The sequence below is a fragment of the Phyllobates terribilis genome, unplaced genomic scaffold, assembly GCF_046119375.1.
Source record: "Phyllobates terribilis strain yellow unplaced genomic scaffold, ASM4611937v1 Scaffold_5__5_contigs__length_657084704, whole genome shotgun sequence".
NCBI lineage: Eukaryota > Metazoa > Chordata > Amphibia > Anura > Dendrobatidae > Phyllobates > Phyllobates terribilis.
In genome coordinates, this window is record NW_027362765.1 from 249,962,411 (window position 1) to 249,989,741 (window position 27,331).

Here is a 27,331-nt window from a genome sequence, read left to right on the forward strand (position 1 = left end):
AGAACAAAGATTTTTAGGCAAACTTACAAATAATTTCACAAAATGTTTTGCTAGTTCGTCTGGTGATGTGCACAATTATCGGGAAACAAGCATTTTTAGGAACGCTTGTTCAAGATAATCAGCTAATGTCAATGCACCCTTAGACTAGACAGTCTTAAAATTGATTTATCAAAGTTGCATAGAGAAGATCCAGCACCAATGGTTTTAAAATCCTGATAGGCTTTATTAAATATCCAAAAATGTACACTGAACAATGACAAAAAGATACTGTGTTTCCTGAAAATAAGACAGGGTCTTATATTATATTTTGCCCTGAAAGATGGGTTGGGGCTTTTTTTCAGGTGATTTTTTTTTTCCATGAACAACAATCAACATTTATTCTTGAACAAAAAATCTAACGTATTCTAATATAATCATGTCATGACACACACAGAACTTACATGTGTATATACACACACCAACTGTATATGTGGTACATACCAGCCTGTCTCTTCTTTAGTTCTTCTAGACTCCCACAGTTTAAGGAACTTTGGTGACATCATGATCATATGATTGTGATGTCATGTGAAGTCTTTATGCAGTCTTAATCTCAGAATAGAAACTCTGGGGGCCCCTAAGAGATTGGGTGTCCTGGGCATTTGCCATGTTATTCACCCCCTTCCCCTAATGCCAGCCGTGACTGTTACTAGGGCTTATTTTTGGAGTAGGGCTTATATTTCTAGCATACTCCAAAAATCCTGCAAAATTATGCTAGGTCTTTTTTTCTTTTGTAGGTATTACTTTTTGGGGAAACACGGTACATCTGACACGTTTCGGATCACTGATGATCCTTAGACAGATTTATCAAACCGCGTGAACCAATTTGTTAAATCTACTGTACGTCTAATTTTAAGATGGTCTAGTCTAAGTTTACACAACCTATTAGTTTGCTTACTTTGTGGCAGAAAGGTGCACTTTAATTTTGGCGCATGCTATTGCATTTTAGGGCACGCCTTTTTACTTATAATCCTCACCCCTTTTATGTTGTAAAGTGTCTAAAAAGCATAATAAATATGGTGCCAAAGACAAGTATATTGCAAATCACCCCAGAATTCTTGTGTATTTAGCTTGATAAATATGCCCCTATATTTGTGTATTGTGTGCCTTTCTGAACTGTTGAGTTTTCAGTTGCGTCAGCAGCTTTGCCATCTTACTGTTCCCTCAGCAACTTAACCGCCAAGTCTGACTCCGCACCTCCTGCTGCCGGCTGCTTGTTTCACAACACAAGGGCATTTTAAAGGGAACCTGTCACCTCACATTGACATGTACAGCAGATGCATAATAGTCATCTTTTAAAGGGGTTTTAGGAAATCCTCTGTCCCCAGGCTCAGCTTGTTTAAAAAATCCCTTCCCTTTACTCGCCTTCTCTGAGTCTTCGCCGCTGCGCCTGGTGTCTGTTTATTGTCTGCAGCGCTGATGTCACATCTACAGTGATGCAGCCAATTGCTGATTTCACATCTATAGTGATGCAGCCAATCAGTGAGCCGCAGAACTGTCGAGCTGACATCAGTGCTGCAGCCAATAACAGACAATGAGAGCAGCAACAGAGACTCAGTGTTGAACCCTGGGTGGGTGAGAAAAGAACAGTTAGAAAAAACCCTGCACCACATGGGTTTTATGATTTCGGAAAAACCCCTTTAATGCTTCTTTTTATAATGAAAGTGCCATACTTGTGCAATTTGCTTTCAAGCATTCTTGTGTCGTATATAAATTGGATTATATGAGTCTTCCGGGTTTTAAATCCTGAGGAAGAGTCTGGGATATTTATGAGTTAAGGAGGAGTTGAGCTCATGTTCTGTGAATACAGGTTTCCGGCACCTGCTCATTGTGACCACACTGGTCACAGCCCTGGCTTGAGCAGAACTGCTGCTATGCTAGTCTCGTGAGATTTTAGAAGCAACTGGCCAGAAGTGGCATAGGAGAAGGTCAGTCAAAAGGCTGGAGGCTGAAATTAGGCTGAAAGACTTTCCTATGATGGTGAATTTATGGACAGCACACAAACACTTTGAATGCAATTTGTAAAGGTCTCCCACAGAATGAAATACTGAGGAATGATTGTCATTACTTGGATGACAAAAGGTTACCGGATCTCTGGATTGGAAGGTGTGATGGATGAATTACCAGAGGAGGGCTGAAGGTCTCTAGATGTATTATTTGAAGGGAAGGTCTCATGCAATGTAAAAGTCATGCTTTGGTTAAAACTGTAGAAATTTCTGAAGAGAAGTATGGGGAGGCGATGCTGTAGAGGTCTTTGTAGATCAGTGGCAACCTTTTTAACTGTTTTCAATTGGCGACCAGTCCAAAAAACTGATGCAGACTAAGCCATCACCTGGGCCACATGTCCAGAAGCAAAGTATGGTTCACCAGTAATGCATAGAGACTCGTCCTGTAAACCCTTTTGTACATTAGATAGCACACTGAAGTTTTATATTGTGTTTTATTTTAGCACATTATAATATGACCTGCTCGTACACAATAAAACCGTAACTGAGGACCACCCTGTCATCCACACCAGAAATTTCTATGATGGATTTTTGATTCCTTTATGTTTATTTCCCATTTCGCTGAAAAGACCACACATTGATCATAGAAATCCTTTCTCTTTACATTTACTGAGTTTGAATTGAGCATAGAGTTAACACTTCTGTGCTATAATTCAGCCCTTCAGTAATTTGCTATGGATTTTCTTACGCTTTGCCTATTAAAACAAGGGCAAAGTGGAATAACCAAGCGGACAAACTGCCTTCAGCTTGTAATCAATAATAAAAAATGAAAGCGAAACATACTATATGTAATAAATGGACACTTGTCTGCATTATTTTTCATACATGTGCCTGATATGAGCGTATACCGCACATCTGCTTCGCTTCACGTTATATGGTGTGGTCCATCGGTTGGACTAAAGGCTCTGGTCAATATTGTTACATTACTGCTTCAACCATGTGTATGTAAAAAAAAAAGAAAAGGAATACTTTTGTTTTATTTTGATTTCCATTTGTGTAATTGTATCCCTTGCATTTATGATTCAATTTTGATAATGTGAATGGCCAGATGCACTATGAAGACTTTCATATGGAAACATACTGTATATTGTTTCCGCATACACTGATTTAAAGAGGACCTGTCACCAGGTTAAAAGTGGCCAGTTTTTGCTCTTCATTCATTCCCACTGCCACCCTGAGTGTTCAAATTTTTATAAACCCGCCATCCAGTTACAGAGATATGGGCCTTTATATTCAGTGCTAATTTTATGGTCTTTACCAAGGGGTGTAAAGACACACTCCCATAGAATCCTGATAGCCACACCCTCTTGTCAAAATTAACATTAAAGAAAAAGGCCCATATCTCCTGGACTGTATGGTGAATTTAAAACAAAACAAAACTAATACTCAGTGGAGCAGCTAGAATAAAATAAGAGCCAAAAGTGATCACTTTTGACCCGCTGACTGGTCCTCTTTAACCCTCAAACCTGCTGCATAACTAAGCATGACGGAGGCCTCTGCCAGGTGAGAGTGAGGCCACTCTAATAAACAGCAGTAAAGAATACCACTTTAATTTCCTTCTGCGTTCTTAGTCTGCTGGGGGTAAAATCCTAGCATGAAATGATGCTTTCTCTATTGTTCACTGAAAGTAGGCTGTAATTAGATTGCTTTAAGGCCCCGTCACACTTAGCGACGCTGCAACGATCCCGACAACGATACGACCTGTCAGGGATCGTTGCTGTGTCGCTATGTGGTCGCTGGTGAGCTGTCAAACAGACAGGCTCACCAACGATCAGGGGAGCAGCGACATCGTGGAAAGAATCTTTCCACGATGTCCTGCTCCTGGTTACCAGCCTGCTGAAGCAGGAGCAGGCTGGTAACCATGGTAAACATTGGGTTACTAGGGGCACACACGCACCTAGTAACCCGTTGTTTATCATGGTTACCACTCTGCTACGGTGAGCGGGAGGTTACCGCTCACTTTAGCAGGCTTGTAACCATGTAAACAACGGGTTACTAGGTGTGCGTGTGCCCCTAGTAACCCGATGTTTATCATGGTTACCAGCCTGATCGCTGCTCCCGCTGGTCACACACAGCGATGTGTGCTGACCAGCGGGAGGGCAACAACCAAAAAATGGTCCAGGACATTCTGCAGCGATCAGCGACCTCACAGCAGGGGCCTGATCGCTGCAAGGTGTCACACATAGAGACATCGCTGGTGATTCGCTGTTGCATCACCAAAACCGTGACACAGCAGCGATCTCGCTATGTGAGACGGGGGCTTTAGTCCTAGGTGTTTATAGAGGCTGCTGACAACACTGTGGCTATACTTGTCTCCCTTGGAGCGAAGGATGTGACAATGCAAGCAGGAGACCCCTACTTCCCTGCTTGTGCATGGGGACAATGGGTTTCTACTTCGTATTGCTTCTACTGTCTACACACTACTTAAATGGTTGTTTATCACAGCAGGATACCTGAACCAGTCATATGTAGAAATTGATGATGCCAAGACCAATATGACCTAAAGACATTGTAAACGGCACACATTAATGGCCATACATGTACGGCATGTTTTAAAACGCACGTTCAGTAAAATCCTTAATATTGTCTATGAGGTATAGTACAGTGTTTACAGTGAGGGGTTAAGTTACAGTACAGCAAGTATAGTAACGTTTGCCAAATCTTAAAGGGAACCTGTCATGTGAAAAAACTATTAACTTGCAGATACGGGGCTAATGTACAGGTTATTAGCGTTCTGAACCTGCCCGACGCCTGCACTTACACCCCCGCTGCTCGAAGGATATGAACAAATTACATTTGCCCTAAAATGAGAATACTATGAGAAATGAGAATGGCCTACTTGATAGATTGGGTCTGAACCTGCCCGGCGCCTGCCCTTACACCCCCGCTGCTGGGAGGAAATGAACAAATTACATTTGCGCTATAATGAGAATACTATGAGAAATGAGAATGGCCTACTTGATAGATTGGATCTGACACACTCAATATTTTGTGTCTACAGGCTCCTGTGATCTGCACTAATATATTGGGAATGTGTATATATGCCTCATAGTGTTAGATCATTGAGAACATCATTACCCAAAAGCATTTATAGTGCGGCATCACAAGACGCTTTACTTTGTTCTGGTTAGCACACACGGTTAGGTTGGTGCCTACTCAGAAAGTCCTCAGACTTTGGCTTCAGTACAGAGATGGCAACTTGCCTCTACAGGAAGCGCCCTGGAACATAATGCACAGCCTACTAAAACCTCCTTGTTGCATAGGATACTCGATGACTATCAATGTATTCCTGGGTCCTGTGATATTTTTTCCACTTTTGATATATTTTAAAAAGTGTTCATAAAATGGGAAAAGTGATACTAATTCTTGAAACCACTACTGGCATTAAAGATGTCCACATTGGCATAATTTTCTGTTTATTATTCAATACATTTCAATCAGTAACTGCAGAATATAGGTCAAGCAACATGCATGATAATGAGCTGGGGCTGGGACATCTCTCATGCACACATGCTATTCTACAGGTATACTATGAAAGGACAGGTACGCTTTAATTCCTTTCATACTTTTTTCTTGGGATGTTTGAACATGTTTTATTCCAATTATGTCCATTACTTTTGTCAAAATGAGCGAAATACACCAATAATGTAGTGTAAAGTGGCTATTCGTATTATTTCTGATGGGTTGCTGCACTACATTTTCTTTTTGTCCCTTAGGGTTAGTGCCCTACATCTGGTGGTCCAGGCTTTAATAGGCTGGCTTTCTTACCTTTGTTATTGGGATGACAACATCTAGCCCCAGCATGTGGGTAGAGCAAATGACTTTCTAAGACCCTCTGTCATAAACCGCTGTGGTCTATATACTGTTATGTGGCGACCTGCAGGCACACACGCTCTATATTGCCAAGTACAATTATTTGTTTGACCTGGTGACCACTAGTGTGGTGTTACTGTATGGTCACATATTATATGGAAGTCTTTTGTCTCTTATACTTTTAATTAGCTTTCACTAATATATATTACTAATTAATTAAAAGTTGTTTTATTACTGCATTTAAAAAAACATAATTGTGTTGTGACAAATTGGATTTCATTTGCTATTTCTCAAAATTGAGAATTTCTAGGATTATTAAAGGGAATCTGTGAGCAGGTTTTTGCTATCTCATCTGAGAGCAACTTGATGTAGACAAAGAGAACTTGAATCCAACCATGTATCACTTTTTTTTTGGTTGCAGTGGTTGTAACACAATTAAGAGCTGTTAGATTTAGCAATGCAGCACAGCTGAGAAAGCTGACCTCACCCACACCAGGCTCTCTATGTATATTTTCTATAGACAGTGAGCTGCTTATCATAGAAGGGGGTGGAGTCGGACTAGCATGCACGCTGCACGCGCTGCTGTAGTCCAGACAATGTAATCACCAGATGATAAACCCTACATTGTAAGTAAACAACAGCACACAGCCTAACATGTGACACATTGTTGAAATCTGTGTTTTAACCCCTACCTCATGCTGTCCTCAGATTACATGGCAAAACCTGCTGACATATTTCCTTTAGCGCTCTATACTCTTGGGTCATTGTATATATATTCGCTGTGCTGTCTAGACTTGTCTCACAGGAGTGTGGGTGTTAAGTCCCCCATACGCTTTTGATGAAAGTGGGCTGATGAACGATCATTCATTCGGAAATAGCCCCAAACACATTTTGGACTATAATCGCCATTATTGAATTTTTTCCTCCGATGATGAAGCCACTGCAGATCAGCCAAAAAAAATCCAACACGCCCAACCAGTTTTCTGAATGATTATGAACATTAGTCAGTTGGGCAAAGCGTACAATCTTTTAACAGACAATCGATCGTTCTAATTGAAATTAGCCATTTATGAGCTCCCTTATTCAGAGTTTATTCTTGCAACATTGACCATGTGCTCTATTCTATTGCCTCTCAGTATCTTTGCTTCTTACTGCAGGACCACAAAGTCTCTGCAGCTCCTTTTATTCCTCCGAAAACTGTGCACTTTTGTCCTCATCTTGGCTTGTGTCAGCCTTAGACATCTTGTGTCATAATTTGAGAATAGACCGTGCTGTCATATATGAAACTGGCCTTATTGACTCAGATTAGTCTGAGCTGCAGTACCATACACAACCCATGGACAAGAGTGGCGCTGTTTCTGGAATCATAAAGCTGAATCTTTCTAATCTCATTCAAGCTACTTAAGTAAATGAAGTCTCTTTATGCATCACAGATGCCCTTCTATTCAGAACATGAACAGTTACATTCAAATAAAACCATACTACCTATAAAGCACAGCAAGCAGCCTGTCCTTTAACCTTGAAATGACCCATCGTCTCTTATTTTGACAAACTGGCTTTAGCATTGAAGAGAGAACGTGATGTGAATAATAATGTCACCAGTGAAACTATTAGGGACACCTTAGCACAAACATTTCCAATAAGAGGGCCAGGGCAGTCATACAGTAACAGTAAGATATTGAGGGTGAATACATGTGTCATTTTACCCCTGTAGTTTGCCCAAAATGTAATGAAGCCATTATTTTGAAAGTCTTAGAAAAAAAATAGTGAAAAGGCCAATTCCCAGGAGATAGGAGAACTTCCAAGTATTTCACAGTGTTGTAATAAATACTTTTAGCCAGTCTAAGCTATCAGCTATTCCAGTGTTAGTGGAGGCTCACAGCACCTAATGGAGAGAATGTCTCTTCTATGCAGGAACAACAATCTCTCCATTACTGTTATCTCAGATATTTTCTGTCCTGTTTAGCTCGTGGAATGTTCTTGTGTGTTGGGATTAATGCGCATAACTTTGTTTTAGTTAAAGTTGGTTTAGTTAAAAAAAAAAAACTTTTTCAAGCCTTATATCATGGAATTCTAAGTTATTAGACGGAGGAGGGGGGTCCAACATTTTTGACTTTGACATATTAGCAACTTCACCTGTCTCTCTGGAGCATCCAGCATGTCCATGCAGTATCTGGACAAGCCATAGTATTTAGTGATCCCTTCAGTTACTTGGACTCTCCCACACTCCCAAAACCTATAGAGAAGTTGATTAACTTTCTAAAACTGGTTCTAGGCTACCTGGCCAATAATACCTGCTAACATGTAAACATTGGCCTCTATAAGAAAGGGATTATTATGGATTTGTTGGTGATGATTATATCAGATGATTGAATGACAGATCATTGTTTGCATGAACACGTCCACACATAGTATGCTGATTGGTATTTCCTGGACTGTTAATGCTAATAGGAGGTGTTGGTGGTCATGATCTCAGCGTTGCTAGGTGCATTGATGCCAACTTAAGCATAGTTTGCATTCTTACCATAGTGACCGGAGGAAGAGAGTTGAAACCCTTGTTTGGGTATGGCTCTGCTCATATTTCACTATATGAACATGCTCAATGTATGCCCCTGGATGGAGAGCTCCCGATGTGAATATAGTCACAGGCTCCCATACAACACCACTAACGCCAAAAGAGTGTGAGTGGTCACTTATGACACTGTATGATTAATACGGTATATACAGGATACTTCTGCTGTTTCCCTACAGTATAAGGCTCTACATATATCTGAACCGGGCCTTTAAGTGATGACTGGACAAAGGAAACCAGTTTAGGAACTGTTCTTTATACCTGAGGTTTTCTATTCTTTATTTCCCTCCACCATTGTAGTAAATGGGGAAAGCTCCAACAAGGAGAAAAAAATAGTTGTGTACTTTGGGCATATGACAACATTTCCTGGCACTGGACTGCTGGCCTATCTCATCATTATATTGCACATTATCCACTTACACCTCAGCAGGTCCTGGAGTGGTCACTGCACTCTTGCTGTAAGGGTCAGGCCGAATAGCTCTAGTGTGGTGTGGTGTTGATGCAGCGCTGTGTCTGCCGCAGGTACTAGCATGCAGCGGCCATCACTGTTGCTGGGGTTGTCACAAGTAATGAGGGTAGCATAGTTAGTTTGGGTTAGAAATGCCACTTGTGTTGCTTATATCTGTGTCACATGTTTGCTTTTCTCTGGCTTTATCTTTGTGTATCCCTTTTTGCACCCCTTAAAATCCACTCCTTATGTTCTCCATGTGTTTTGTATCTAGTGTGACTGCTGGAAAGTAAAGGCTGGCATAAGCTTCCTTTTTTTTTTTTTTTTTTTTTTTTTTTACAGTTTTCTTTATTTTCCGTCATAATAAACATGAGCAAGATGTTACTTTAGAGCAGGGGTACACAATACACAATCTGCGGCCTGCTATGCCATTCTGTGCGACCCCAAACCAAATGGGCGCAAAAATGCCAGACAGACAGGTTAGCTATATGTGGGCAGTCACACACAGACTAGTGGTGGCAGCAGCTGAGGAGCAGGGACTGGCAAGTACTAATGGTGCACGATGCAGACATCTCTGGATGCCTCATACATCAGGAGAAAGGGGTCACTTAACCTGTTTGGCACTCCAGAAAGGAATATGTGAACTAGATAGGTGTCCTTCCATGTCTGGCTCACTCCCCTGTAGTTTATGGGAGCTCTGAATCATTAGGCATTAAGCAAAAAGCCCTAACAAAAGCCATACGCGTTCATGACTTTTTTCTCATTAGGGTATATTCATACAGGTTTTTTTACGAGGACTTAGAAGTGGATTTTACTATAAAATATATGTAAAAAAATGCTTCCTATTGAACTTTCTATTGATTTTAATGACAAAAACACCATGAAAAAAAACACCACTGTGGGCAACACAGGAGCTTTTTCCCATTAAAATCAATTGGAAGCTTATTTATTTATTTTACTCACTTATATAGCGCCATTACATCCACAGCGCTTTATAGATATTATCATCACTGTCCCCATTGGGGCTCACAATCTAGATTCCCTATCAGTATGTCTTTGGAGTTTGGGAGGAAACCGGAGAACCCGGATGAAACCCAGGCAATCACGGGGAGAACACACAAACTCCTTGCCGATGTTGTCCTTGGTGGGATCTGAACCCAGGACCCCAGAGCTGCAAGGCTGCAGTGCTAACCACTGAGCCACCGTGCTGCCCTGTTCAGAGAATATTGAAAGTGTTTTCTTATGTGAACTTCGATGCGAAATCTATTTCTGAATCCATGCTGATTGGTGGAGTTAGGACTCCTGTAAGTAGGATTTCCACCTATATAATATTTATAGTATATACTTTTAATATACCATAAATATCACAGAAGGTAATACCTCCTTTAGTTTTCATTGCGATCCTTGGGATTGGTTCAGTATGACAATGTGATCCTTGGGCCAAAAAAATGTTGTGCACCCCTGCTTTAGAGTCGTCTATGTGCACAACATTTTTTTTATTGCTTTTCTGGTGCTTGCGGCATTTTTCTCAATCCATGGCACACTGAATATGGCATTTTTATCTGGACTTTTTTACCATAGGTGTCTCAATAGGACTGAAAAAGATTAGAGAAAAGTTAGTGTAAAAAAAAGTTCTGAAGAAGTCTTCAAATTTGAATAGTAAAAATGGTGTGTGTGTTTAATTTACCCACCCCTAATTCCACACTCTGCAACCTTGTTCAGACTACTAAAATCTTTGTTGGATAGTGACAGGTGTTAATAATAATGTAGACACGTCTTTTTCAGGCAGGTCTGCTCCGAAACCCTCCTGATAAAATGCTCAAGAAATGCTAAAAAGAATCAGCATATGCACTTCAATGTCAAAATGGCTTGTTGTGCATTTATTCAATCTTTTTGAGCTTCTTTTAACTACCTTCGACTTCGAAAGCCGCAAAGCGGTTAAAAAAAATGTTACGTGACCAGTCTTCAGGCGTCTCTTGTTTGGAAGCCACTCACTATTGTATACATAATGTTAAAAATAAAAATAAAAAAAAGGTGTTAAAGCCAACTCAAAAAATGAGACCAAGGATGCCATAAAAGTCACTTCAGGAAAAACACCACCAGCAGTTTTCTGAAGGGTCTTCTGCTTGAAAAAATTGACAGGTACGCCGGCATTTGAACTACATTTGCACATAATCTTTGTAATATGGATGCGAAGATAGGCCTGCATTATGGCTACCATAACAAAGCATATGGAGTCCAGAATTGTATGGAATCAAGGGTACCCTAAAAATAAATAATAAGAATTGTCGTCCTGAAATTTTACGCAATTATATCAAACTCTGCCTATGAAGGAACTACTGATTAAAAGAGGTATTTTTGGATACAGCCTTTTTGAAAGTGCATCTTTCTTAGGCCTCATTCAGATGTCCATTTTTATCTTACATGTGCTATCCTGTTTTTAACAGCTAGCACGTGGACACATTATAGTATATGACTCTTTTCACATGTCTATTCTTTTTGTGGACCAATGGTGGTATATTTACGTTTGGTGCAATTTGTGGACCAGACTCCAAACAATCGGGTCAGCAATGTGAACAGAGAGCACACGTATGCCATCGCTATGGCATCTGTTTTGTACCATTTGGATCACAGACATGTGAATTCAGCCTTAAAAGTTTGAGAGCAAAGTCTGCAGTCACTAATAGTAACTACAGACTTCTAAATCGTAACAGCGAGTACAATGTCTCCATTCCCCAGTATTTCCATTTCAAACGAGTGGTCACATGTCTGCATGTACAGTCATGGCCAAAAGTTTTGAGAATGACACCAAAATTATATTTTCACATGATCTGCTGGCCTCTGGTTTTTATTAGTGTTTGTCTGATGTTTATATCACATACAGAAATATAATTGCAATCATATTATGAGTACCAATAGGTTATATTGACAGTTAGATTGAGTTAATGCAGCAAATCAATATTTGCAGTGTTGCCCCTTCTTCTTCAAGACCTCTGTAATTCTCCCTGGCATGCTCTCAATCAACTTTTGGACCAAATCCTGACTGATAGCAGTCCATTCTTGCATAATCAATGCTTGCATTTTGCCAGAATTTGTTGGTTTTTGTTTGTCCACCCGTCTCTTGATGATTGACCACAAGTTCTCAATGGGATTAAGATCTGGGGAGTTTCCAGGCCATGTACCCAAAATCTCTGTTTTGTTCCATGAGCCATTTAGTTATCACCTTTGCTTTATGGCAAGGTGCTCCATCATTCTGGAAAAGGCATTGTTGGGCGCCAAACTGCTCTTGGACGGTTGGGAGAAGTTGCTCTTGGAGGACATTCTGGTACCATTCTTTATTCATGGCTGTGTTTTTAGGCAAGACTGTGAGTGAGCCGATTCCCTTGGCTGAGAAACAACCCCACACATGAATGGTTTCAGGATGCTTTACAGTTGGCATGAGACAAGACTGGTGGTAGCGCTCACCTCTTCTCCGAATAAGCTGTTTTCCAGATGTCCCAAACAATCGAAAAGGGGATTCATCAGAGAAAATGACTTTGCCCCAGTCCTCAGCAGTCCACTCCCTGTACCTTTTGCAGAATATCAGTCGGTCCCTGATGTTTTTTCTGGAGAGAAGTGGCTTCTTTGCTGCCCTCCTTGAAACCAGCCCTTGCTCAAAGAGTCTCCGCCTCACAGTGCGTGCAGAAGCACTCACACCAGCCTGCTGCCATTCCTGAGCAAGCTCGGCACTGCTGGTAGTCCTATCCCGCAGCTGAAACAGTTTTAAGATACGGTCCTGGCGCTGGCTGGTCTTTCTTGGGCGCCCTGGAGCCTTTTTGACAACAATGGAAGCTCTCTCCTTGAAGTTCTTGATGATGCGATAGATTGTTGACTGAGGTGCAATCTTTGTAGCTGCGATATTCTTCCCTGTTAGGCCATTTTTGTGCAGTGCAATGATGGCTGCACGTGTTTCTTTAGAGATAACCATGGTTAACTGAAGAGAAACAATGATACCAAGAACCAGCCTCCTTTTAAAGTGTCCAGTGATGTCATTCTTACTTAATCATGACTGATTGATCGCCAGCCCTGTCCTCATCAACACCCACACCTGTGTTAATGGATCAATCACTAAAACGATGTTAGCTGCTCCTTTTAAGGCAGGACTGCAATGATGTTGAAATGTGTTTTGGGGGTTAAAGTTCATTTTCGGGGCAAATATTGACTTTGCAAGTACAGTAATTGCTGTTAAGCTGATCACTCTTTGACATTAAGGAGTATGTGCAAATTGCCATTACAAAAAATGAAGCAGTAAACTTTGGAAAAATTACTATTTGTCTCATTCTCAATACTTTTGGCCATGACTGTATACAATTTGCATACATGCAGTCATGGTGCCGATTAGTCTCCTCTGGCTTCTCTCAATAGATGTGAATTAAGAGAAATGACCACATGTACACAAATCATATATATATGTAGTCATGTGACTGCTCACTTGCACTGAGGAATCAAAACGCGTAAGCACAGCATGCTATCACGATTAAGAGCCTGCAGTCACATAGAATTACTGCAGACAATTTGGCCAAAACTGCACTTTGCGAACAATGCTTAAAGGGTTTGTCTGAGCATGTAAAAAGCTAACAAAGGAGTCTAATCTGCAGAATCCTAACAGTGTGTAATATACTCACTGTTAGGATTTTGCTGTTTCACAGTCCTGGGGGTTGTCACATAACTGCTCATTTGCGATTTGATTATTGAAATCATTGACAGAAACAGAAGAGAAAGTGGTTGGCACGCAGTCATAAGAGGGCAAATCACATATCAGTAGTCAAGTGACGACTTATGGGACTGTGAATCAGAATGAAATCCTAACAGTGAGTATATTACACGCTTAGGATTCTGCTTGTTAGACTCTGTAGGATTTTTATATTGCGCGAACAACACCTTTGTTAAAGTGCATTTGTCTGACAGTTCCTTGGCTGAATTATTTCCTTCTATTAAATATGTAATTTTATTTGATTATTATTTTTTTCAATGGTTTTAAAGCTTCTGATCAAACCTAAAACCATTAGGAACTTGCGCCATCTTTGTCTATTTCTCATCACTATGTTTCTCTCCCTTCCCCTCGGCACCAGTCTCCTATGTGGCCTGTGCTCATCTCCAGCCATTTCTTACCTTGCCCCAGAGGCAGGGCAGGGAGTGAGTAACACCCAAGCTGTTCACATTTAATGAATGAGTCCTAGCATCTCGTAGCTGACGTTATTACTGGGTGGTGTATGTTACCTATGGGAATGCATCTTGGTTAGTGTCGCCGTCATTAATACAGCCAGATGGTTAGTGGTGATGAATAGCAGCACCTGTTACTCCAGAGCTTTAGTGAACAGCCCTGTGCGGCAGCTGCTCCCTCAATGCCCTCCACTGGGCCGGTATTCGTATGGGGGGGTGTCACAATAGTCTAGCCTGAGTCAGACCTGTTTATTGTGATCACTGAGTCGTCCGAGCAATGATTTCTATTCTATTCTATTTCTACGATATCTATGGAATCTGGCAGAAAACCCCTTTTTGCCTCTGTATGGAATCAGATGTTTTTAGGCACCCCCCAACATCAGAAGGGCGCAGTGCAAGGTGGTGGGGAGAACAGTGTTGCAGACCTGGTGCAGGGAATGTGCCTGCAGTGTACAGTCAAGGAACCTTATGATAAATATTACAGAAATTCTGACACTTTTTACATTGCATTAGGACTTGTCCCAGCAGAATAAACCTCCCCTATGTTCTCTCTGGACACACATCAACTTTTTCTAGCAATACATTAAGGCTATGTTCACATGTCCAGTAATCATCAGTTAGAAGGGATCCAGCAACAATCCATTAACAAAAAAAGTTCTGCAGACACTTTTTTGTCCAGCTTAAAAGAAAACAACTGATTTCACCTGGATCAGTTTTTTTTTTTAACATTGAAGTCTATGGAAAAAGGGTCCTTTAAATAGCCGGCAGTTTTGTTACATTTGAAACAGATCCAGTAAGCTACAAATCGATACTTTTCAGATGAAAGAAAAACCTGATGGCTATCTAACGGACCAGTTTTCCATAGACTTCAATGTTACAAAAACGGATCCAGTTGAAATCAGTTTTTTTTAGCTGGACAAAGGTTGTGTCTGCACAACTTTTGTTTGTTAAGGGATTGCTGCTTGATCAGTTCTAACTAATGATTACTGGATATGTGAACATAGCCTTAGTTAGGTCTCCTCTGTGATACAATGTCACCTAGAAGTCCTAAGCCTGGGGATCTCACCCTGTCTTTAACATCGCATCACTTGGGTAGTGAGTGTTGAGCAGATCCCATCATATCATCACCAGGTGTTATCGCTGGTCTTTCAAAGGTTCTTTGATAAAGAAATAAAAGCTAGGACAGGTTTAGCTCTGCTTCATCTTAACGGCAAGAAGCTTTGTCAATCTCCATGTTACGAGCTGGTGTTGGGTCATTGTAACCAGTTGCTCACAATCCAGATGAACATGTTGCAGAGAGTGGAAAGTGCAGAAGTTGTCAGAGAAGTAGCAGAGAGCACACAGCATATAGGTCTTACCCCTGCTCCTAGTCCAGCACTGCTCGGTCCTCCTTCACCTCCTGGAGCCCATAGCTGCTTGTGCTCCCTGACAGCTGCCTGTGCCCTTGCACTGCCTGGCTGCCCTGTTGCCTTAGAGATGGGAGGTTTAGAATTACAGCTCTCCTAAAAGGGGAGGGTAGGAGGTTTACCCTGTGTGTGCAAGTGTGGAGCTCCAGGAAAACAGCTGAGACGGTCTGAGGGATTCAATCACCCGACAAGTTTTATCCCAGACAGAAAAACTTTTCACCATAGGGGAGATTGTGCACCTAGCAAATGTAGTGGGTGTCGTGCACCAAATTGTGTGCCCCTGACACTTTCTACACCTATCTTTACAGTTTATAACCGGTGATAAAAAGTGACTGGTCATACCACGTAGACATGTGCCAAATATTGGTTTAAATGTCCCCCAGCTAGGAGGTATTGTAAAGTGTGTTCACCATTGTTACACGTTTGGAGCAATGTACTCCATTTCTATGGACTCCTGAATGCGATACTACCGGTGCATTTTCCCATTGATTGCTGACATCACCCTGAAATAGGTATGTCGCCCCCGATCTGATGACCAAACTATAACACAGGGTACACTATAGCTAGTATTGGTGTACATGTAACGTAGTGTGCAGCTGGGCGGACATATATTGGAGGTCACACACTGATTCACAGACAGACTCCTTTTCTCCGGGCAGCAGGTTGCCCATGCCTTATGCTCAAGGACAGACGCTGCTTGTCTGGGGTAAGATACGCTGCTCTGAAAGATGCTTTTCTCCACTCTGCAAGCCGAGACACAGTGCCACTCCTTCAGCTCAGGCCGTGAAAGAAATCTTTGTCATGTAGTAGATGGCAGGCCCATCCCAGAGACCAGCCAGGCGGCTCCTGCACAGTGGTGGAAACTCTAGTACCCTATATTCTCTCCAGTGAGGTGATCAAGTGGTTAAAGGATATACATGTGCTCTTATGGTTCACTCATTATTCACAGAATCTGAATGTTAGAACACATGAAATCATTATATATTATAACGTTTGCCGCACATCAAAAGCTAAGATGCTGTGCCATCTCCCCCCAGGTGTCGCCATGCTGCCATTGCGTCATATTTTGGTGACGAGAAGCCGCTGTGTAACAAATCCTGCGACTGCTGCAAAAATCCACGTGCAGTCAAACAGCAGCTTGAACATTTGGAAGGATTGCAGCTGAATGGAAGAAGTAGAACCTGCATCCAACAACCTGGTGCTTCATCTGGACCATTTGCATATGACCGAGAACTTTATGAAGGGGGAAAGAAAGGGTATGGGTTTGCCAGGTGAGTACTCTGGTGAAAGGTGAGCTGTAAAACTGTTTAATACTATGACAGAGCTGTATTGGATGGTGCCAGAGTTTTATCTGGCACTTATTAGACCTGTTTTCCCCAACCAAGAGCTCACATGCAGCTGCACATGGCTTCCCCTTGTTCGAGAAAGATGCAGATAATATTATGTCAGAAGGTTGGGATTATAATTTTTAACAGGTGCTATAGACCATATATGTGTATAATGTACAAATAAAACCAGTGAGTCACAGGTGACAATCTATTTGATCATTGCAATTTACTTTAGTTTCTTGTGTATTTGGCCCAGACCGCCATCACAACTTCTTCCATACATGCCTCTTGAATGTAACACACCGATATCCTTGGCTCACCACTTCTCCCGCACCCTACTCTATTTTTCCCTCCTCTAAACAAACACTGTAGTGCTATAGCCTTCCAAAGTGCCTAGGCAATAATAATGTCCACCTGATGACCTACATAAAAAGTACCCTCATTCTGAGCCTTTAACAGTAATATAACAGTGCCCACTCTGTGCCTACACATGGTAATAGCCCCCCTTGTGTGCCATCATACTGTAATTGTGTCCCTTCTGTGCATCCACATATTAATTATGCCTGTTCTGTGCCTTTCCACAATAATAGTGCCTTCTCTTCACCCGTCCATGCCACATAGTAATAGTCACCCCTCTGTGCCTCCACATGGTAATAATGTCCCTACACTGTTATATTGCTTCCAGATGGAATTGATGCCCCATCTTTGCCTCCTACACAAATCAGTAGGTAGCCCTCATGCCTTCCTCTTACCAGACTTCTGCAACCCATAGAAGAGTCTTCATGGAAACGGAGGAGGGAGGAGAGCCATGTGCAGATGTATGCTCCTCTGCCGCCTTCTCTCCAAAATCAGCAGTGGACTCTGTCTCATGCAGAGGCTGCCAACGTTGGCTTCATTGTCAGCTCTGCCTCTCTTGCAGGAGCGGAAACATCACAATATGTCATAATAAACGTTAAATATATGAATATTATTTGATGTCTTGCCAATAAAACCCTCTTCATTACCAATAATCCTGAATTGGAGACTGCTGTTTTCCTAAAGTATTCTTTTGTGGTATAATGCAGTTGACTCTCGTTGTGCACTTATTAATTAATTATTCAAATCAGCATCCCTGTTTCTCCCCAGTTTTCCGAACCAGATGTTATTTAACACCAAGTGTATGACAACTTGGGAAAACTGGCCATATCCTTTCACTCTATCTAGGACACCTGGTATGTTATAACATGATTGCATTTTAGCACTGTGACCAGCATAGTTATCATTAACACTTCGCTATATGGCCAAAACATTACACTATTAAGAATGGTTCACTTCCAAGAATAGTCAAGAAAGATATGATGAAGAATGGCATCATTTTATGATCGATGGAGGTCCAACCTCTGGGACCTCTACAGGTGAAGTCCTGCTTTTAGCGCTGTATTCCCTTTACTGCTTTTACTTGCATAACCGCTTACTTTGTAACAAGGAGCGCTGCTCTGCACGGAAAACTCAGGCGACTTGGCCCCTGCATTCTCAGAATCAGTGGGGGTCCCACCTTCCAATCATAAAGTAAAGGAATATGCTCGTAATATGCAATCACTTTACACAGTGGGATATCCCTTTGATACTATTATAATTAGCCTATCCCCGTTATTTGCAGGTGCGATGAGGATTCTGATGAAGGGAATGAAGACTCTTCTGAAAATCGCAAACATGAATGGAACAGCTTTTACCAGAAGCAGATGAATTTGAGAAAGGTGAGCGTGAAAGACTAAGCTCTCCCATACCAGGACAGTAACAAACAGTAACTTTTTCATGGGCTGTTCTTTCTTTTCACAGAGCAAAGAGCTGGAGGAATTTATTCAACCAAGTATGTTTTATTACTGGAATACTGCCTTCTATGTGCCAGAACGGAGAGCTCATATGGCGGACTGGAACGTTTTTGTATTACATGAATGGTCATTTTTATGACTGTCCAGCATTTGATGCTACATTTACCTTGATGAAGTGAAGAATGCTTTTGCTTCATTTTAAACAAATAGTTGTTCCTCTGAGATCATCTCTCAGTAGCCTGCTTGATGATGCTTTTATGTTCAGAGGCATCAGCAGAGTGCAAGACAGGATTAATAACTATTGTATGTGTGGACTGTTTCAGGCAGTGGAGTTATGCATTATTCTGTATTTTTTTTTTTCTGGGAACAGGCGAAGACTGTCCACTTAAAGATGGTGCTAATGACAAAATACCCAAACTTACTGTTAAGGTAGGAATTTATAATTAGACATTACAATATGCTGTATGTTCCTGTTTATTAAGCAGAAGGAAGAAACCGGAGTCAACGTCCAAAATTAAATAAAACATGGAATTTATTTTATTCAAGCTAAAAACTTGTAATCAGTAAGATTCCACATACAGGAGATGTAAGTATCACTGACGCGTTTCAGGCACAACTGGATATTACAGTGTAAAAACAAGTATACGAACAGTCATTTAAGAATCTTCCAAAAGTAAGTCACATGGTATACATTGATTGATTCATTCATTAATTGCATCTGATAGGTAGGTAATTGGATTTTGGGAGAAATTTACCAAGAAAGAAAAAAAAAATATGTATAAAAAAAGTGGTCACTTTTTCACAGTCATGAATTTGTCAAATATGTCATATCACCAAGAAATATCTACCAGTTATTTTTAATGATCTAGATTTCAAATCTGTAATAACACCAGGGGTTAAATTTGTAGCAAGAAATGCACCCATAATTGGCCAATTATTATCACCCAAGCTATTCACACGGTTTAAAGAACCCTAAACTGCAGCTCAAAATATTTGGTTTATTTAGTTACATGCAGTAGCTGTCAGATTCACTATGTGGAGAATCGGGAAACACCTTTCTGACATTGGAAATAGAGGGGTGGCTACACTGGCTGTTTCTTCTCATTTTAAAAATATTCATACAAGTAACCATTCACACTTTAAAGTGCAAGCAATAGAAAGGATAGATAAACCACCTAGAGGTGGTAGCTACAGTATTATAGGAAACTGTTAAATAGTCTTTCTGGATTTTCATGCAAAAAACCTGCACTCTAAATGGTCTGAACACACGACATGAACTCGTACTGTATTAAGCTTGCATGTCAAGTTATGGTTGTTTTGTTTTTGTTTTGTTCTCTCTTCCCTTTTTGGTAAATTTGTCCCAATATCCAACAATCTACTTATCGGTTGTAATTAATGAATTAATCAATGTGAACCATGTGACTTCATTTTGGAAGGTTTTTAAATCACAGTTTGTGTATTTGTTTCTATGTTATGATTAAGGGCCAGTCGTGCCAGAAACCTGTAAGCAATATTTACATATCCTGTATGTGGAATTTTACTGGTTACATGTTTTTAACTTGAGGAAGTACATTTTGGGTTTTATTTAAACTGTTTGTCCACCAGTTTAGCACTGATGACCTATCCTTAGGATAGGTTATCAATGTCTGATCCGACACCTGACACCTCCGCCGATCAGCTGTTATCTGTGTCGGCGGTGGCCGCCGACTGGAAATACTCACTTGTGCAGCTGGCCGTCTTCTGATAGTGGCCAAGCCTTGGTACTACACATCCGCCTCCTATTCAAGCCAATAGGTGGCGGATATATAGTACCCTGTGGCGGCCACTATCAGAAGACTGCCAGCTCTGCAAGTGAGTATTTCGGGTCAGCAGCCACTGACACCGATAACAGCTGATCAGTGGGGGTCCCGGGTTTTGGACCCCGGCCAATCAGACATCGATATTACCTATCCTAAGGATAGTTCATCAATGCTAAAGTAGTGGACAACCTCATTCATTTTGGACACTGGCTCCAGTTTTGTCCTTGTGCTTATTCACTGCAGCCGGACAACCAACCAGGTGCAGGTGAGCTTAATATTCCTCTTCCTCTTTATTAATTGAGCTTATATAATGCCATCATATTCCACCACTCTTTACATACATTATCATCTCTGTCCCCATTGGGACTCGCAATCTAAATTTCTTATTAGTATGTCTTGGAGTGTGGGAGGACAGCCGAGTATCTATTGGAAACCCATACAAACTACTTGCAGATGTTGTCATTGGTGGGATTTAAATCCGGGACCTCAGTGCAATACTTCTAATCAGTGCAACAATACTAACTACTGAGCCACCATGATTCTGTACTTACATTTTTTTGAAAAGATGGATTTTAGTTGTTCTTGCATTGACCTCCTTCTAAAGCCCCCCATACACAATAGAAATCTGTTGGCCAGTCGGCTGTTCAGCCATATGCCTATCTCTCCTGTATCCACCATACACAAGAACACTCAGCTAAGCTTTTCTGTGTTCTCTATAGGAGAGCTGCTGCCAGATTTCTCTGGCGGCTCGTATCTCCCAGAGAACAGTCTGAAATCGATTTTGCCTGATTTTTTTTTTTACCACAACATCATCTATTGGGGAAGCAATGGCATGCCCCCAAAGCCATCAGACACTCGGCCTAGCCAACCAATTTTGACACGTTTGGTTGACATACGTCTAATTTGTATGGAGACTTTAAGACTCCTCTTCACTAGTCCAGCTACTTCTTTTTGTAGAAATGACAATACTTCAAGTATAATGAGATTGACCTTTGCATTACATTTTTACATTATGTGCCGCAGGAACTAGTAGAGAGTACATGCTTTAGTTTATTCATTGTGTTAATGCTATATCCAACCCTTTATGTAGCTATCGGCGCTTGTGCCTTGAATATGAGTGATGCATCTGTACACATGTCTCCTATAGGCTCGAGAGCACTGTTTGAAGATGCTTAGGGAAGCCATCAGTAAAAATGTACAGGACTCCAATACTGCAGATAGGTAAGAAAATTTTCCATTCTTTCATCCTTAGCCCTTTGGTGATCAAGCCCAATTTTTCAAATCTGACGTGTTAATTTGAGATAATAACTAGTAGACCCAGCCTCCTGTGACATCCCATTTTAGATTCCTCTAAAGTAAAAAAATAAAAATAAAAAAAAAACGGCAATAGGATAGGGAGAAGTTTAGGGAATTTAATAATAAAGCTAATTACAAAAGTGCTTAGGGCATAAAGATAGATGACAAAGGGCCCTATAGGTTTCGAACCACCCCTTTAAGCATCAACATTTCCCATACTTCTACTTTATATCAGCATCATAATTCAAACATCCTTTTATTTTCTAAAGATCTCAGACCTATTCAGTTTTGAAGTGACCTTGAGGGGACTAAATACGGAAAAAAAACCCTCAAAGTGACACCATTTTAAAAATAGCACCCCTCAAGGTATTCAAAACTAAATACAGAAGTGGTGACGTGTTTCTATTGTACTTTTCCTCTGATTGTTCCTCTCCTGGTTTTGGCTTACAAATACTGAGGTAAAATACTGACCAAATGCTGAATGTGTGAACGAGGCCTTAGAGGGAACGCGCTCCCTCTGTTAGTCCAGGACACTGGTGGGCAGACATAGCCGCCTGATAGGCTAACTGTCAACCAAACACTGACAGGTTAGATAATGCACTATACTACATGAGTTGTACAGTGAATTATCATTTCAGTGAAAGGATCACATGTTCAAGTCCCCATGTCGGACTATTGTAAATAAAACGTTTTAAAAAATCTTATGTACAAAAAAAAATAGGAAAAAAACACATCTCAATTGAAACAATTAAAAAAATAGTTTATTTTGGGGGGAAAAATGCCACAAAAAGCAGACATATTTGGTTTCACCACATCCGTAACAACACATAAAACTGTTTCATTATTTTTCTCGGAAGATGAATGCCATAAAAATTGAAACAGAATTGCTTTTTAGGTGTATCCCACCTCGCAAAAATTTTTAAAATAAAAAGTGATTAAAAAGTTGCATGCACCCCAAAATGGTAGCAATAAAAATTAAATCAAGTTAGAAAAAAAACAAACAAGTCCTCATACAGTTCTGTGAAAGAGGTTGTCCACTACTTTAACATTGATGACCAACCCTTAGGATAGGTCATCATTGTTAAAGTAGTGGACAATCTCTTGAACGAAAAAATGAAAGTGTTCTAGCTCTCAGAATATAATGACTCCACCCAAAAAAAAGATATTTTTTTTTTGTAAAAAGGGATTTTCTGCTGCAAAAGCAGTAACAGATAAAATATATATGTATTGTACATCACTGTAATCATATCGAACGGAACAATAAAGGTAACATGTTAATTATACTGCATGGTGAACGCTGTAAAAAATATCAATAAAAACTATTCCAGATTTATTTTTATTTATCCTTAGTACAAAGAGATGGAATAAATTGTGATAAAGTTGTAGGTAATGATAAATTAAATTTCAGTTTGTCTCTCAAAAAACAAGCCCTAAAACAGCTGTTTGTACAGAAAGATACAAATGTATGGGTCTAAAAATATAGCAACCAACAAAATAAAATGATTGTTTTTTTAAAGTGGCGTTCTGTAAGTAGTAAAACATAAATGCTATATATATATATATATATATATATATATATATATATATATATATATATATATATATATATATATATATATATATATATATGGGTCAGTCAATAAGTAATGCCTCCTATTTTTTTTCTCCTTTTAATTGGCAAGAAATTCAAATGCAATTACATAGGTTGAAAACCACAACATTAACGATTAATTTGTCACTTTTCAATATAATCTCCATCCATTTCCACAGTCTTGGTCCACCGTTTAACAAGGGCATGTATTCCAGCATGGTAAAAAGCATTCTTGGGACCCACCGTGCACAAACTTTTCTGTATCCCAGTTGTCCAATAATTTTCATCACACTGCCTTTACTGAGGCAGATAATGCCACACACTTCATCTGCAGTCACCACGAATGATGTCACCGACTCGCTGAATGTTGCTTGGAGTCTCTGCGGTTACTGGCCTGCCACTCCGCATTTTGTCAGCCAACGGTGATGGCCCTTCAGCTGTGTTACAGCGACGAACCCATCGTCTAACAGTACTGACATCCACTGTTGCATCACCGTACACATTTTTCAGTCTCTCATGAATTCGAATGGGCGTTTCACCTTCTGCATGCAAGAATTCAATCACAGAACGTTGTCTAATACGAACATCGATGTCAGCCATTTTGCAAACGGATACAGTCCTGCCACCTGTTGGTGCAGGAAGTTGCAATTGCTGTGGATTGGAGAAGAAGGTTTGAGGAATTGTGCAAAATTCAAATATTTAACATAACTACCTTATTTAAGGAGAAAGAAATAGTATATATATAGTACAGATCAAAAGTTTGGACACACCTCATTTGAAGATTTTTCTGTATTTTCATGACTATGAAAATTGTACATTCACACTGAAGGCATCAAAACTATGAATTAACACATGTGGAATTATATACTTAGCAAAAAAGTGTGAAACAACTGAAAATATGTCTTATATTCTAGGTTTTTCAAAGTAGCCACCTTTTGCTTTGATGACTGCTTTGCACACTCTTGTCATTCTCTTGATGAGCTTCAAGAGGTAGTCACCGGAAATGGTTTTCACTTCACAGGTGTGCCCTGTCAGGTTTAATAAGTGGGATTTCTTGCCTTCTAAATGGGGTTGGGACCATCAGTTGTGTTGTGCAGAAGTCTGGTGGATACACAGCTGATAGTCCTACTGAATAGACTGTTAGAATTTGTATTATGGCAAGAAAAAAGCAGCTAAGTAAAGAAAAACGAGTGGCTATCATTACTTTGAGAAATGGAGGTCCGTCAGTCCGAAAAATTGGGCAAACTTTGAAAGTGTCCCCAAGTGCAGTTGCAAAAACCATCAAGCGCTACAAAGAAACTGGCTCACATGAGGACCGCCCCAGGAAAGGAAGACCAAGAGTCACCTCTACTTCTGAGGATAAGTTTATCCGAGTCACTAGCCTCAGAAATCGCAGGTTAGTAGCAGCTCAGATTAGAGACCAGGTCAATGCCACACAGAGTTCTAGCAGCAGACACATCTCTACAACAACTGTAAGAGGTGACTTTGTGCAGCAGGCCTTCATGGTAAAATAGCTGCTAGGAAACCACTGCTAAGGACAGGCAACAAGCAGAAGTGAATTGTTTGGGCTAAAGAACACAAGGAATAGACATTAGATCAGTGGAAATCTGTGCTTTGGTCTGATGAGTCCAAATTTGAGATCTTTGGTTCCAACCACCGTGTCTTTGTGCGACGCAAAAAAGGTGAACGGATGGACTCTACATGCCTGGTTCCCACCGTGAAGCATGGAGGAGGAGGTGTGATGGTGTGGGGGTGCTTTGCAGGTGACACTTTTGGGGATTTATTCAAAATTGAAGGCATACTGAACCAGCATGGCTACCACAGCATCTTGCAGATGCATGCTCTTCCATCCGGTTTGTGTTTAGTTGGACCATCATTTATTTTTCAACAGGACAATGACCCCAAACACACCTCCAGGCTGTGTAAGGGCTATTTGACCAAGAAAGAGAGTGATGGGGTGCTACGCCAGATGACCTGGCCTCCACAGTCACCAGACCTGAACCCAATCGAGATGGTTTGGGGTGAGCTGGACCGCAGAGTGAAGGCAAAGGGGCCAACAAGTGCTAAGCATCTCTGGGAACTCCTTCAAGATTGTTGGAAGACCATTTCCGGTGACTACCTCTTGAAGCTCATCAAGAGAATGCCAAGAGTGTGCAAAGCAGTCATCAAAGCAAAAGGTGGCTACTTTGAAGAACCAAGAATATAAGACCTATTTTCAGTTGTTTCACACTTTTTTGTTAAGTATATAATTCCACATGTGTTAATTCATAGTTTTGATGCCTTCAGTGTGAATGTACAATTTTCATAGTCATGAAAATACAGAAAAAATCTTTAAATGAGAAGGCGTGTCCAAACTTTTGGTCTGTACTGTGTGTATATAATAAATATCTCACAGTTGTGCTCAAAAGTTTACATACCCCGGCAGAATTGTTCCTTTCTTGGCCTTCTTTCAGAGAATATGAATGATAACAAAAAAACATTTTCTCCACTCATGGTTATTGGTTGGGTGAAGCCATTTATTGTCAAACTACTGTGATTTCTCTTTTTAAATCTTAATGACTACCAAAAACATCCAAATGACCCTGATCAAAAGTTCACATAACCCCTTTTCTTAATACCATGTATTGCCCCCTCTAACATCAATGACAGCTTGAAGTCTTTTGTGGTAGTTGTGGATGAGGTTCTCTATTTTCTCCGATGGTAAAGCTTCTTCTTGGCAAAAAGCCTTCAGTTCGTTTAAATTCCTTGGCTGTCTAGCATGAACTGCGCGTTTGAGATCTCCCCAGAGTGTCTCAATCACTTTGTTCTGCTGTAGCCAATGACAGGTCAACTTGGCCTTGTGTTTTGGATTATTGTCATGTTGGAACATCCAAATACGTCCCATTTTCAGCTTCCGGGCTGATGAGTACAAATTTGCCTCCAGTATTTGCTGATAACGTGCTGCATTCATCTTTCCTTCAACTTTCACCAAGTTTCCTGTGCCTTTGTAGCTCACACATCCCCAAAACATCAGCGATTCACCTCCGTGCTTTACTGTAGGAATGTTGTTCCTTTGATCATAGGCCTTGTTGACCTCTCTCCAAATGTAACGTTTATGGTTGTGGCCGAAGAGTTCAATTTTAGTCTCATCACTCCAAATTACCTTGTTCCAGAAGTTTTTAGGCTTGTCTCTGTGCTGTTTGGCTTATTGTAGGTGAGGTACTTTGTGGCATTTGCGCAGTAATGTCTTTCTTCTGGCGACTCGACCGTGCAGACCATTTTTCTTCAAGTGCCTCCTTATTGTGCATCTTGAAACAGCCACGCCACTAGTTTTCAAAGAGTCTTGAATTTCAGTTGATGTTATTTGTGGGTTTTTCTTTGCATCCCGAACAATTTTCTTGGCAGTTGTGGCTGAAATTTTTGTTGGTCTACCAGACCGTGGTTTGATTTTCCATTTGTTAATCACAGTTTGAACGCTACTGACTGGCATTATCAATTCCTTGGATATTTTTTTGTATCCCTTTCCTGTTGTACAGTTCAACTACCTTTTCCCGTAGATCCGTTGACAATTCTTTTGCTTTCCCCATGACTCACAATCCAGAAACGTCAGTGGCTGGATGCAAGAGTCTGTCTGTATCCCAGAAACTCACTCAGCTTTTATGCACACACATTGATTACAAGCAAACAGGTCACAGGTGAGGATGTTACCTTTAGTAGCCATTCAAACCCATTTGTGTCAAATTCTGAGCATGTTATCAGGCCAAATCACCAGGGTATGTGAACTTTTGATCAGGGTCATTTGGATGTTTTTGGTTGTCATTAAGATTTAGAAAGAGAAAACACAGTAATTTGACAATAAATGGCTTCAGCCAACCAATAACCATGAGTGGAGAAAAAGTTTCTCTGAAACCAGGCCAAGAAAGGAAAAATTCTGCCGGGGTATGTAAACTAGACTTTTGAGCACAACTGTATATATGCCGTACACAACTTTGATACAGACATAATTATATAGATCTGTAGGATTGTTTTTCCAGGTCAATGTTA

General features: G+C 40.6%; 1 protein-coding gene across 4 annotated transcripts in view; it reads left to right on the forward strand.

Annotated features, from left to right (window-relative positions):
* Positions 1-27,331, forward strand: part of RECQL5 (RecQ like helicase 5) — an 88,291-nt gene that overhangs the window by 47,182 nt on the left and 13,778 nt on the right. For 3 of the 4 annotated variants that reach the window (XM_073684004.1, XM_073684005.1, XM_073684006.1), the window contains 5 exons: positions 16,521-16,754; positions 18,451-18,547; positions 18,630-18,660; positions 18,993-19,051; positions 21,569-21,642. In XM_073684004.1, the coding sequence (XP_073540105.1) occupies positions 16,521-16,754; positions 18,451-18,547; positions 18,630-18,660; positions 18,993-19,051; positions 21,569-21,642 (495 nt within the window). Of the gene's footprint in view, positions 1-5,515; positions 5,586-16,520; positions 16,755-18,450; positions 18,548-18,629; positions 18,661-18,992; positions 19,052-21,568; positions 21,643-27,331 lie in introns of those variants that run through there. The other variant, XM_073684007.1, reaches the window with a different exon arrangement.